This window comes from Mobula hypostoma, chromosome 22 (assembly GCF_963921235.1).
Source record: "Mobula hypostoma chromosome 22, sMobHyp1.1, whole genome shotgun sequence".
In the NCBI taxonomy this organism is placed as follows: Eukaryota; Metazoa; Chordata; class Chondrichthyes; order Myliobatiformes; family Myliobatidae; genus Mobula; species Mobula hypostoma.
Window position 1 is genome coordinate 303,281 of NC_086118.1, and position 14,182 is coordinate 317,462.

General features: G+C 47.0%; 1 protein-coding gene across 2 annotated transcripts in view; it reads left to right on the forward strand.

Annotated features, from left to right (window-relative positions):
* Positions 1 to 13,980, forward strand: part of rsad1 (radical S-adenosyl methionine domain containing 1) — a 69,730-nt gene extending 55,750 nt beyond the window's left edge. For both annotated transcript variants that reach the window (XM_063030830.1, XM_063030832.1), the window contains exons 8-9: positions 10,893 to 10,996; positions 11,532 to 13,980. In XM_063030830.1, coding sequence (XP_062886900.1) covers positions 10,893 to 10,996; positions 11,532 to 11,640 — 213 coding nt within the window. In that variant the 3' untranslated portion in view covers positions 11,641 to 13,980. The remainder of the gene's footprint in view (positions 1 to 10,892; positions 10,997 to 11,531) is intronic.
* The last annotated feature ends 202 nt before the right edge of the window (positions 13,981 to 14,182 follow it).

Below are 14,182 nucleotides of genomic sequence, written 5' to 3' on the forward strand. Positions count from 1 at the left end.
GGGGTGTCTGTTTAGAATGGAGATGAGAAATTTCTTTAGCCAGAGGGTGGTGAATCTGTGGAATTCTTTGCCATAGGCAGCTGTGGAGGCAAGCCTTTATATATGTTTAAGGCAGAGATTGATGATTCTTAAACACGAGGAAATCTGCAGATGCTGGAATTTCAAGCAACACACATAAAAAATGCTGGTGAACGCAGCAGGCCAGGCAGCATCTATAGGAAGAGGTACAGTCAACGTTTCGGGCCGAGACCCTTCGTCAGGACTAACTGAAAGAAGAGATAGTAAGAGATTGGACAGGGCATGAAGGGATAGAGGGAGAAGGTAGGAGAGTGGGACTGAGAGGGAAGTCAGATCAGCCATAGTGGAATGGCAGAGCAGGCTCGATGGGCCAAATGGCCTAATTCTGCTCCTATGTCTTATGGTCTTTCTATACAATAAGCCCAAAACTGCTCACGATACTCCCAAGTGAGGACTCACCAATAGCTTTTAAACCCTCAGCATTACATTCTTGTTTTTATATTCTAGTCTCCTAGAAAGCAATGCCTTCTTCATCACCGACTCAGCCTGAAAATTAACCTTTAGGGAATCCTGCATGACAATTCCCAAGTCCCTTTGCACTTCAGATTTTGGAATTTTCTCCATTTAGAAAATAGTCCACGCTTTTATTCCTTCTAACAAAGTGCATGACCATACACTTCTCAACACTGTATTCCGCCTGAAACTTCTTTGCCTGTTCTCCTAATCTGTCTAAATCCTTCTGCAGCCTCTCTGCTTCCTCACCACTATCTGTCCTTCCACTATCTTCATATTGTCACAAACATGGCTACAAAGCCATCCAAATCATTGACATATAATATAAAAAGATTTGCCCCAATACCAATACCACCCCCTGTGGAATATCACTAGTCACAGGCAGCCTTGATCCATTTCTTCCCACTCTTTGCTTCCTGCAAATTAGTCAATGCTCTATCCATGCTATGTCTTTCAAGTAGTACCATGTGCTCTTAATTTGCTAAGCAGCCTTATGCGTGGGACCTTATCAAGGCCTTTTGAAAATCCAAGTACACAATGTCCATTGATTCTCCTTTGTCTATCGTGCTTGTTATTTTCTCAAAGAATTCCAACAGATTTGTCAGGCAAGGTTTTCCCTTAAGGAAACCATGCTGACTTTGGCACATTTTATCATGTTCCTCCAAGTACCCTGAAACCTCATCCTTAACAATCGACTCTAACACCTTCCCAACCACTGAGGTCAGACTAACTGGCCTATAATTTCTTTTCTTCTGCTTCCCTCTCTTCTTGAAGAGTGAAGTGCCATTTGCAATTTTCCAATCCTTTGGACACATTCCAGAATCTAGTGATTCTTTAACGATCATTACTAATGCCTCTACAACATCTTTAGCTACTTCTTTCAGAACCCTACAGTGGATGCTGTCTTGTCCAGCTGCTTATTTACCTTCAGGCCATTCAGCTTCCCAAATACCTTCTCCTTAGTAATAGCAACTGTCTCACTTCTGCCTCTTGACACTCTCGAACATCCAGTCTCTTTCACATTGAAGACTGATGCAAATACTTATTCAGTTCGCCCATTTCCTTGTTCCCCCATTATTACTTCTCCAGCATGATGTCCAGTGGTCTGATATCTGCTCTCGTCTCTCTTTTACTGTTTGTATACCTGAAAAACCTTTTGGTATCCCCTTTGATATTGGCTAGCTAACCTTAATATTTCACCTTTTTGTTCCTTATGGGCGTTTTATTTACCTTCTGTTGGTGTTTAAAAAGTTCCCAATCCTCTAATTTCCCATTAATTTTTGCTCTCTTTTGCTTTTATGTGGGCTTTGACTTGCCCTGTCAGTCTCAGTTGTGTCATTCTGCCTTTAGAAACTACTACTACTTTGGGATCTATCTATCCTGCACCTTCTGAATTACACCGAGAACCTCCAACCTTGTGTCTCCTTCCAGTCAACTTTGCCCAGCTCGTTTCTCGTGCCTCTGTAATTCCATTTAGTCCACATAATACTGATACATCTGACTCTAGCTTCTTCCTCTCAAGTTGCAGGGTGAATTCTATCAGTATGATCACTGCCTCCTAAGGGTTCCTAATCAAATCCAGTTCATTACACAACACTCAATCCAGAATAGCCGATCCCTTGGTGGCTTCAAACACAAAATGCTCTAAAGCCATCTCGTAGGCATTCTACAAATTCCCTCTCTTGGGATCCAAAAAGAACATTCACCTGGTTTTCCCAATCTACCTGCATATTGGAATCATCCATGACCAATGTAACATTGCCCTTTTGACATGCATTTTCTATCCGCCATTGTAATTTGTAGCCCACGTTGTGGTTACTCTTTGGAGATCTGTATATAACTCCTATCAGGGTCTTTTTACATTTGCAGTTCTTTAACTCTACCCACAACAATTCTACATTTTCTGATCCTATGTCACCTCTTTCTAAGGATTTGATTTTTTTTTAACCAATGCCACGCCCTCTGCCTGCCTGCCTGTCCTTTCAGTACAATGTGTTTTCTTGGATGTTAAGCTCTCAAATATAATCTCCTTTCAGCCACAGGTCAGTGATGCCCCCACAACATCATACCTGTCAATCTCTAACTACACTGCAAGATCATCTACCTTATTTTGTACACTGTGTGCATTCAAATATAAAACCTTCAGTCCTGTATTCAATCACCCTTGTCAATTTTGTCCCCCTGTTACACTGCGACTCATTCCACTGACCACAATTTTGCCCTAACATCTGCCTGTCCTTCCTGACAGTCTTACTATACACCGCCTGTGCTTGTATGCAATTCTCAGCCCTATCACTCAATTTCCCATCCACCTGCCAAATCCTCCACAACAGTTCTTGCACACCTGCTTGCAAGAATATCGGACCCTGTGGGTTCATGTATAACCCGTAATACCTTCCCCAGAAGAGATCCCAGTAATCCATAAATCAGAACTCTGCCCCCTGCACTAGTTCCTCAGCCGTGCATTTATCTGCTAAATCATCCTATTCTTACCTCCACTGGCACGTGAAGCACGCAGCAATCCAGAGATTGCTCGACCTAGCTGCCTAAATTCACTCTTCAGGACTCCTCTTTTTCCCTACAACTCTATCAGTCCCATTTCCACTTATTTTCCTTATAATCCTACAATTTATTCTTTCTCCCATATCCACTAGCTCCCCCTGCCCCCTTAGGTCCTACTGTACCGACATTGATGTAATTCACAACAGCTAATTAATCTACTGCATGTCCTTGGGATACAAGGTGAAAACCCACAGTCACAGGGAAGACGTGCAGGCTCCACAGAGACAGCAGCTGGGGTCAGAATTGAACACAAGTTGTTGAAGTAACTGTTCTGCCCTAAGCCTGTAAGCGTGGTGGCAGTGATCCACAGATACAGACCCTGTTCACATTAAGTACAAACATAGAAACATACAGCACAGTCTTTTGTACTGTGTTTTTGCAAAAGCTACACAATTAATTTCAGTCCCTTGTACATTTTCTTTGTAAATGTTTGCTTTTCAAGTATACATTAAGTTCCCCTTTGAAAGTTGCTGTTAAATCGATTTCAAGTTTATTGCAATTGGCATACGTACCCGGGGTATAAACGCCATGAAAATTAACCTCATACGGCAACAGCATAGTACACAGTATACATAAATTACATAACTTTAAATTAACATAAACCATACATAGCTTACACAACGAAATAAACAAAAATACATAATGACATATGTGCATATCGAGGAAAAAATAGTCTAAAGTTGAATTAGGGTCTTTTAGATTAGTTCCTGATGGTGGTGGGGAAGAAGCCATTGTTGAACTTTTAAGTCTTCAGACTCCTGGACTTCCTGCCTGTTGGCAGCCAATGTGCAGAGGGATTGACCTGGATAGTGGGGGTCCTTAATGCTGGGATGTCTCCATCTTGAGACATTGCCGCATGTAGTTGTCCTCAGTGCTGGGGAGAGCTGTTCGTGTAATCAAACTGGCTGTCCACCAGTCTGTGCAGCCATCTCCACTATAACTTTCAGAGAGTACCTTTAAGATTATAACATATAGCAATTTTTAAAAATTCACACTCATCATTTTTATTCTTAACTAGTCACTTAAAAGAATCTGTCACTGCCATTTTCTCCCCATCCAGTTAACCTTCCTGAATGAAGACAACTTGGACGGGTGTTCTCCCTTTTTCAGCATCTATTCAGCTCCCAGTTTGAAAGCTAAAATATAATTGAGACAACACCAATAGTTTACGAAGTTCTAACATAAAATAAGTGAACATTCCAAATATGGTTAAGGATCCATTTTTTGGAATTCTGGAGAGAGAAGGGATTGAGAATTTTTTTTTTTGGAGGGGGGGTGACCTTGTGTTGTGCCTGGAGGAGCAGTGGAGCCTGATTCACCTGCCCGTCCCAGGGTTGGGTTAATGTGTAACTGCTGGAATTTAGATATGGGGGAGAGACTGAGTCCTGCGGAAGAGTCTCAGCCTGAAACGTCGACTGTACTTTTCTCCATAGATGCTGCCTGGCCTGTTGAGTTCCTCTAGCATTTTGTGTGTGTTGCTATGGAGAGTAAACACATGGAGACAAATAGGTCGATAGAAGTGGTAAAGGTGGGGGATAAACAGTTGAAGGGTATGTTTAGGTGAGGATACAAGCTTCAGTTTTTAGAAGTTACCTTGTTCCATGGGCTTGCCTCCCTACTGTCCTTCAGGCTTCCAGGATCAGTGCAGGACACATGCACATTACTGATAAGCTGTTGTGCTTTAGGCTGTCTGAATCCAAGGTCTGAATTCTTTCCCTAAACTTCTCTAATTCTTTCTAAAGGAGGTTTTTTACAACCCAATTTAGATATTGTATAAATTTTCCTTGCTAACATTCTGATTAATTGCACGTTGGTCTTGTACAACAATTTGAATGTGCAGTAATGTAAAAAGCTGCAGAGAATAGTGGACTGTGCCCAATACACCACAGACACATCCCTCCCCTCTCCACCATCAGCAGTATTTACAAAAGACACTTCTTCAAGAAGGCAGCATCCGTTATCAAAGTTCCCCACCATCAGGACCATGCCATCTCTTTGCAACCACCATTAGGCAGGAGATACAGGAGCCTGGAGTCCCACAGCCACTCAGTTCTTAAACCAACCGGTACTACCGGTTTTAGCAGCACAGTCAAAGCAGTTAGTGCAGTGCTATTACAGCATCAGCGACCTCGGTTCAGTTGTCTGGACGTTCTACCTGTGATTGTGCACATTTCCTCCAGGTGCTCTGGTTTCCACTCACATTCCAGAAGCACACAGGTCAGGACAGGTGTAAATGGCTGATGCAGGTTCATTGGGCCAGAAGGGCCCGTCACACTAAATAAATAAATACAGTAAAACCCTGATCACCACTACAGTTCAGCAATCTGATCAGCTTGCACTAAAATTGACCTTTTCTTTTATTCAATTTGTGATATTTTTCCTCTTGTAAATATTGTGCATAATTTTTGTTTAAATATTTTTTTCTTGTGAGTTCTGTTTATATGCTGATGCACTGTGCCTGTGATACTGCTACAAGTAGGTTTTTCATTGCACTGGTATAAACATGTACTTGAGCATGAAACAGTAAATAGCTTTGACTTTGCCTTTTGGAGCACTGTGACAGTATGCTACACTAAAACCACGATGTCTTGCAATTTGTCGGGAGGAGGTGAGATGAAGATTTCAGGGGAACGGTGGACAAAAGGACTGATGGGGGAGGTGAGGTGAAGATTTCAGGGGAACGGTGGACAGAAGGACTGATGGGGGAGGTGAGGTGAAGATTTCAGGGGAACGGTGGACAGAGGGACTGATGAGGTGAGGTGAAGATTTTAGGGGAACGGTGGACAGAAGGACTGACGGGGGAAGTGAGGTGAAGATTTCAGGGGAACAGTGGACAGAAGGACTGTTGGGGGAGGTGAGGTGAAGATTTCAGGGGAACGGTGGACAGAAGGACTGATGGGGGAAGTGAAGTGAAGATTTCAGGGGAACGGTGGACAGAAGGACTGACGGAGAAGGTGAGGTGAAGACTTAAGGGGAACGGTGGACAGAAGGACATGAGGAGGTGAGGTGAAGATTTCGGGGGAACGGTGGACAGGACTGACGGGGAAGTGAGGTGAAGATTCAGAGGAACGGTGGACAGAAGTGGAGAAGGTGAGGTGAAGATTTCAGGGGAACGGACAGAAGGACTGACGGGGGGATGAGGTGAAGATTTCAGGGGAACGGTGAACAGAAGGACTGATGAGGTGAGGTGAAGATTTCGGGGGAACAGTGGACAGAAGGACTGACGGGGGAGGTGAGGTGAAGATTTCAGGGGAACAGTGGACTGATGAGGAGGCGAGGTGAAGATTTCAGGGGAACGGTGGACAGAAAGACTGATGGGGAAAGTGAGGTGAAGATTTCAGGGGAAAGGTGGACAGAAGGACTGATGGGGGAGGTGAGGTGAAGATTTCAGGGCAACAGTGGACAGAAGGACTGATGGGGGAGGTGAGGTGAAGATTTCAGGGGAACGGTGGACAGAGGGACTGATGAGGTGAGGTGAAGATTTTAGGGGAACGGTGGACAGAAGGACTGACGGGGGAAGTGAGGTGAAGATTTCAGGGGAACAGTGGACAGAAGGACTGTTGGGGGAGGTGAGGTGAAGATTTCAGGGGAACGGTGGACAGAAGGACTGATGGGGGAAGTGAAGTGAAGATTTCAGGGGAACGGTGGACAGAAGGACTGACGGAGAAGGTGAGGTGAAGACTTAAGGGGAACGGTGGACAGAAGGACATGAGGAGGTGAGGTGAAGATTTCGGGGGAACGGTGGACAGGACTGACGGGGAAGTGAGGTGAAGATTCAGAGGAACGGTGGACAGAAGTGGAGAAGGTGAGGTGAAGATTTCAGGGGAACGGACAGAAGGACTGACGGGGGGATGAGGTGAAGATTTCAGGGGAACGGTGAACAGAAGGACTGATGAGGTGAGGTGAAGATTTCGGGGGAACAGTGGACAGGAGGACTGACGGGGGAGGTGAGGTGAAGATTTCAGGGGAACAGTGGACTGATGAGGAGGCGAGGTGAAGATTTCAGGGGAACGGTGGACAGAAAGACTGATGGGGAAAGTGAGGTGAAGATTTCAGGGGAAAGGTGGACAGAAGGACTGATGGGGGAGGTGAGGTGAAGATTTCAGGGCAACAGTGGACAGAAGGACTGATGGGGGAGGTGAGGTGAAGATTTCAGGGGAACGGTGGACAGAGGGACTGATGAGGTGAGGTGAAGATTTTAGGGGAACGGTGGACAGAAGGACTGACGGGGGAAGTGAGGTGAAGATTTCAGGGGAACAGTGGACAGAAGGACTGTTGGGGGAGGTGAGGTGAAGATTTCAGGGGAACGGTGGACAGAAGGACTGATGGGGAAGTGAAGTGAAGATTTCAGGGGAACGGTGGACAGAAGGACTGACGGAGAAGGTGAGGTGAAGACTTAAGGGGAACGGTGGACAGAAGGACATGAGGAGGTGAGGTGAAGATTTCGGGGGAACGGTGGACAGGACTGACGGGGAAGTGAGGTGAAGATTCAGAGGAACGGTGGACAGAAGTGGAGAAGGTGAGGTGAAGATTTCAGGGGAACGGACAGAAGGACTGACGGGGGGATGAGGTGAAGATTTCAGGGGAACGGTGTACAGAAGGACTGATGAGGTGAGGTGAAGATTTCGGGGGAACAGTGGACAGAAGGACTGACGGGGGAGGTGAGGTGAAGATTTCAGGGGAACAGTGGACTGATGAGGAGGCGAGGTGAAGATTTCAGGGGAACGGTGGACAGAAAGACTGATGGGGAAAGTGAGGTGAAGATTTCAGGGGAAAGGTGGACAGAAGGACTGATGGGGGAGGTGAGGTGAAGATTTCAGGGCAACGGTGGACAGAAGGACTGATGGGGGAAGTGAGATGAAGATTTCAGGGGAACGGTGGACAGAAGGACTGATGGAGAAGGTGAGGTGAAGATTTCAGGGGAACGGTGGACAGAAGGACTGATGAGGAAGTGAGGTGAAGATTTCAGGGGAACGGTGGACAGGACTGACGGGGGAGCTGAGGTGAAGATTTCAGGGGAACAGTGGACAGAAGTGGAGAAGGTGAGGTGAAGATTTCAGGTAACGGTGGACAGAAGGACTGAGGGGGAGGTGAGGTGAAGATTTCACGGGAACAGTGGACAGAAGGACTGATGGAGGTGAGGTGAAGATTTCAGGGGAGCGGTGGACAGAAGGACTGATGAGGAGGTAGGTGAAGATTTCAGGGGAACGGTGGACAGAAGGACTGATGAGGTGAGGTGAAGATTTTGGGAACGGTGGACAGAAGGACTGATGAGGAGGTAAGGTGAAGATTTCAGGGGAACGGTGGACTGAAGGACTGATGAGGTGAGGTGAAGATTTCAGGGGAACAGTGGACTGATGAGGTGAAGTGAAGATTTCAGGGGAACAGTGGACAGAAGGACTGATGAGGTGAGGTGAAGATTTCAGGGGAACAGTGGACTGATGAGGTGAAGTGAAGATTTCAGGGGAACGGTGGACAGAAGGACTGATGGGGGAAGTGAGGTGAAGATTTCAGGGGAACGGTGGACAGAAGGACTGATGAGGAGGTGAGGTGAAGATTTCAGGGGAGCGGTGGACAGAAGGACTGATGGAGGAGGTGAGGTGAAGATTTCAGGGGAACGGTGGACAGAAGGACTGAGAGGTGAGGTGAAGCTTTCAGGGGAACGGTGGACAGAAGGACTGATGAGGTGAGGTGAAGATTTCAGGGGAACAGTGGACTGATGAGGTGAAGTGAAGATTTCAGGGGAACGGTGGACAGAAGGACTGATGGGGGAAGTGAGGTGAAGATTTCAGGGGAACGGTGGACAGAAGGACTGATGAGGAGGTAAGGTGAAGATTTCAGGGGAACGGTGGACAGAAAGGGGAGCGGGAGAGGTGAGGTGAAGCTTTCAGGGGAACGGTGGACAGAAGGACTGATGAGGTGAGGTGAAGATTTCAGGGGAACAGTGGACTGATGAGGTGAAGTGAAGATTTCAGGGGAACGGTGGACAGAAGGACTGATGGGGGAAGTGAGGTGAAGATTTCAGGGGAACGGTGGACAGAAGGACTGATGAGGAGGTAAGGTGAAGATTTCAGGGGAACGGTGGACAGAAGGACTGATGAGGTGAGGTGAAGATTTCAGGGGAACAGTGGACTGATGAGGTGAGGTGAAGATTTCAGGGGAACAGTGGACTGATGAGGTGAAGTGAAGATTTCAGGGGAACGGTGGACAGAAGGACTGATGAGGTGAGGTGAAGATTTCAGGGGAACAGTGGACTGATGAGGTGAAGTGAAGATTTCAGGGGAACGGTGGACAGAAGGACTGATGGGGGAAGTGAGGTGAAGATTTCAGGGGAACGGTGGACAGAAGGACTGATGAGGAGGTGAGGTGAAGATTTCAGGGGAGCGGTGGACAGAAGGACTGATGAGGAGGTGAGGTGAAGATTTCAGGGGAGCGGTGGACAGAAGGACTGATGGAGGAGGTGAGGTGAAGATTTCAGGGGAACGGTGGACAGAAGGACTGATGAGGTGAGGTGAAGCTTTCAGGGGCACAGTGTACTGATGAGGTGAGGTGAAGATTTCAGGGGAACGGTGGACAGAAGGACTGATGGGGGAAGTGAGGTGAAGATTTCAGGGGAATGGTGGACAGAAGGACTGATGGACGAGCGGAAGTGAAGATTTCAGGGGAACGGTGGACAGAAAGACTGATGGAGGTGAGGTGAAGATTTCAGGGGAACGGTGGACAGAAGGACTGATGGAGGAGCTGAGGTGAAGATTTCAGGGGAACGGTGGACTGATGGGGGAAGTGAGGTGAAGATTTCAGGGGAACAGTGGACAGACTGACTGAGGGGGAGGTGAGGTGAAGATTTCAGGGGAACGGACAGAAGGACTGATGGGGGAGGTGAGGTGAAGATTTCAGGGGAACGGTGGACAGAAGGACTGATGAGGAGGTGAGGTGAAGATTTCAGGGGAACAGTGGAGAGAAGGACTGATGGGGAGGTGAGGTGAAGATTTCAGGGGAGCGGTGGACAGAAGGACTGATGAGGTGAGGTGAAGCTTTCAGGGGAACAGTGTACTGATGAGGTGAGGTGAAGATTTCAGGGGAACTGTGGACAGAAGGACTGATGGGGGAGATGAGGTGAAGATTTCAGGGGAGCGGTGGACAGAAGGACTGATGGAGGAGGTGAGGTGAAGATTTCAGGGGAACGGTGGACAGAAGGACTGATGGGGGATGTGAGGTGAAGATTTCAGGGGAACGGTGGACAGAAGGACTGATGGACGAGCTGAGGTGAAGATTTCACGGGAACGGTGGACAGAAGGACTGATGGGGGAGGTGAGGTGAAGATTTCAGGGGAACGGTGGACAGAAGGACTGATGGACGAGCTGAGGTGAAGATTTCACGGGAACGGTGGACAGAAGGACTGATGGGGGAGGTGAGGTGAAGATTTCAGGGGAACGGTGGACAGAAGGACTGATGGGGGAGGTGAGGTGAAGATTTCAGGGGAACGGTGGACAGAAGGACTGATGGGGAAAGTGAGGTGAAGATTTCAGGGGAACGGTGGACAGAAGGACTGATTGGGGAGGTGGGAGAGGGAAGAAAATAAAAAGCAGAAAAGCTGGAAGAATGCTAAAGAGCAAAGGTCCTTGTCCAGTAAAGTAACTGGTTTCCACTTCCGCAGATGTTGCTTGACTGAGTGAGTGCTTCCAGCATTTCTGTTCTTGTTTCAAATTTCAGCATCTGCAGTTTTAGTTGTTTTCTGACTGATGAGGTGGGTTATTTGTCTTCTGCTTTGAGTCTTTTGGAAAATGTTGTGTTTGTAGCAGTGGGAGCAGCATTCACCTTTATTCAGCCTGAAGGAAGCGATGAGGGTATCCCCTGAAGTGCAGCAGTACCTGCAGGAGGAGTTGCTTATTCTGGATGACAGGTAATAGCTCTGAAAATGTGTTCTTCTTTAAACTTGTTTTGCTCCCTGCCCCTTGTGTAAGAAGATTTTTTGTCAGGCAGCAAAGATTGAAATTTAGATTACAGCACAGAAGCAGGCCACTCAAGTGTTTATCCTTCATTTCAACTTGCCTAATGGTTGATTTTCCCTCATTTGTAGATTATTCAGTTTTGTTTTAAATGCATTTTACCTTTACTTTTGAATCTAACAGAAAATCTTCCCTTAGGGCAGGGTGGTGAGAGCATTCATTGGAAACAGGAACAATTTTAAATAGTCTTTTAAACAGTAGCCAATTTGGAGCAAAGGGCTGCTAAAGGGTCCTCCACTTCGGGGATGGAGGTTCACATCCAGCCACAGATGGAGTGTAAGTCTGCCCCATCCATCATGTGTCATCACCCATCCTTCATGATAGTGTAACAGCTGAAGTAGGGTGTGAGCAAAGTGACTTGGCATTTGATCTAGAGCTACACCTTCCTGTTTGTCTCAGGCTAAATATTTGTTTCCCATCTTTCTCCAGGGGCTTACGATGTTCATGGGAAGGCCTGGCTTTACTTGACAGCCTGCTGCCCACTCTTCTGAACCAGTTGCAACATTCCTACCGGAACTCGGCTTCTCGCTGTCTTTAACTCATTCCTTCCTTAGACTCACTGGAAGTTCAAGTTTATTATCAGTCAACTGTATACGTGTATGTGTTCGTCCATCGTCGATGTCAGTGAGGGCCTTGTCTCCATTATGATGTTGAGAGTATGCGGGCAGTGGGCAAATCAGCCCTCTTGTGCTTTTTGATCTCCTCACTTGAGATTCAATTTCACGCAACCCTGCCACTTTGATCTGGCCCACACCTTCAATAACCAGGTCCAACACTTGCCTTTCTTGGATCTTGCTCCTCCTGACAAAGGTAATCTGGTTTGTGGGGGTGTGGCCAGGGTTAATCGGGATGTGCCTATGGTTTGTGGGGGTGTGTGCCCCCTTGGACGTTAGGATTAGGTTTGAGTGTTGGGCTGGTGGATGTGTGACTGGGAGAGGTAAGGCTGCGGAGTTTTGAGTGGTGAGATACGAGGTGCTATGGCGGATGGGCTCGTGTGGTGAAGCTAGGTTAATCTGGCCCATGCCTTTCATTATCGTGGTCCGACACCACTTGGATCAATGAACCGGGTGTGCACTGGGACATGCCATTCGTAATGCATCATAATGGTGCACCAGAAATACAAGGTGGTAGGTGATAGTTGAAACCTGGGGGGAGGGGGGGGTGAAGTAAAGAGTTGGGAAGTCGATTGGTGAAAGATAATGGGCTGGAGAAGGGAGAGGGTAGAAGGCCATGGGAGAAAGGGAAGGGGGAGGAGCACTAGAGGGAGGTGATGGGCAGGCAAGGAGACAGTACCATGGGAAGATGGTGTCGAAGAAGCTTATGAGAGGAAAAAGACCAAGTACTCTGAACTGGCAACTGAAGCTGCCCAGAATGGCTGGAAGACCAAGATTTTCCCTGTAGAAGTGGGATGCAGGAGATTAGTTGCCACATCGACGACCAGTCTATTGAAGAAGATGGGGGTGAGGGGTCACTCCCTCCAACAAGCAGTCAAGTTCTTGTCAAATGCAGCAGAAGGAAGCAGCAATTGGATTTGGATTAAAAGGAAAGACAACAACTGGGCTGCAAGATGAAGACAGGAGGGTATGGAACTGAGGGGGTGTATCTGGGATGCCAGATAGCACCGTTGAGCCCTCTGGAGACGTCGTGGGCTTATCAACGAAACGTCACAGAAGGAGGGTGCCCACCTGATGACCCTGGTGATGTACCTACCCTCCCTCCTTGTCACCACTCCAAACCCACTGCCAACATTGAGAGTGCCAACTTACCGTAGGGATTGAAACATCAAGTCCTAATATTATTTCTACTTTATATAGGCTGTGTATTTATCATATCATTCCTGCTTTTACTGTGTTACTGTTATTTTAGGTTTTATGTGTTATTTGGAATGATTTGGTAGGTTATTTTTTGGGTCTGGGAACGCTCAAAAAAATTTCCCATATAAATTAATGGTAATTGCTTCTTCACTACGCCATTTCGGCACGAAAGCTTTCATAGAAACACTCTACCTTAGCGGGAGAAATACGGGACAAGGGCGGTCCCGTATGGGGCAAACCAATTTAGCCTAATATACGGGATGTCCCGGTAAATACGGGACAGTTGGCAACCTATGTTCAAGTTCAACAGTGCGTGACAGGGAATGAGGAAAGGTGCAGCTGACTCATATCGTTTCCTCGCGGCCCGGTAGCACATGCTTTGGTTCAAGACCGCTGGACTACAGGAGTAATGGAGACAGGCTAAACCCTATTGATATCAATGGATCTGGGGTTGAGAGGGTGAACAGCTTTAAGTTCCTTGGCATACACATTACAGAGGATCTCATGTGATCTGTACCTACCGGCTGTGTGGTGAAAAAGGCACAACAGTGCCTCTTTCACCTCAGGTGGTTGAAGAAGTTTGGTTTTGGCCCCCAAATCATAAAAACTTTCTACAGGGGCACAACTGAGAGCATCCTGACTGGCTGCATCACTGCCTGGTATGGGAACTGTACTTCCCTCAATCGCAGGACTCTGGAGAGAGTGGTGCGGACAGCCCAGCACATCTGTAGATGTGAACTTCCCACTATTCAGGACATTTACAAAGACAGGTATGTAAAAAGGGCCTGAAGGATCACTGGGGACCCGAGTCACCCCAACCACAAACTGTTCCAGTTGCTACCATCCGGGAAATGGTACCTCAGCATAAAAGCCAGGATCAACAGGCCCCGGGACAGCTTCTTCCACCAGGCCATCAGACTGATTAATTCATGCTGATACAATTGTATTTCTGTGTTATACTGACTGTCATGTTGTACATACTATTTATTGTAAATTACACATTCCACATTTAGATGGAGACGTAAAAAAGATTTTTACTCATGTATATGAAGGGTGTAAGTAATAAAGTCAATTCAATTCAATTAATTGGTCATTGTGAATTGTCCTGTGATTAGGTTCGGGTTGAACCGGGTTTGTCCGGGATTGCTGGGGTGGTGTGGCTTGAAGGGCCGCTAGGGCCTACTGTGTCGCTAAAATAAAATAAAAACCACCCTACCAGAGGTGGTCAGTGGCTTGTCACTACCACAGCATTCACACACCAGTTCT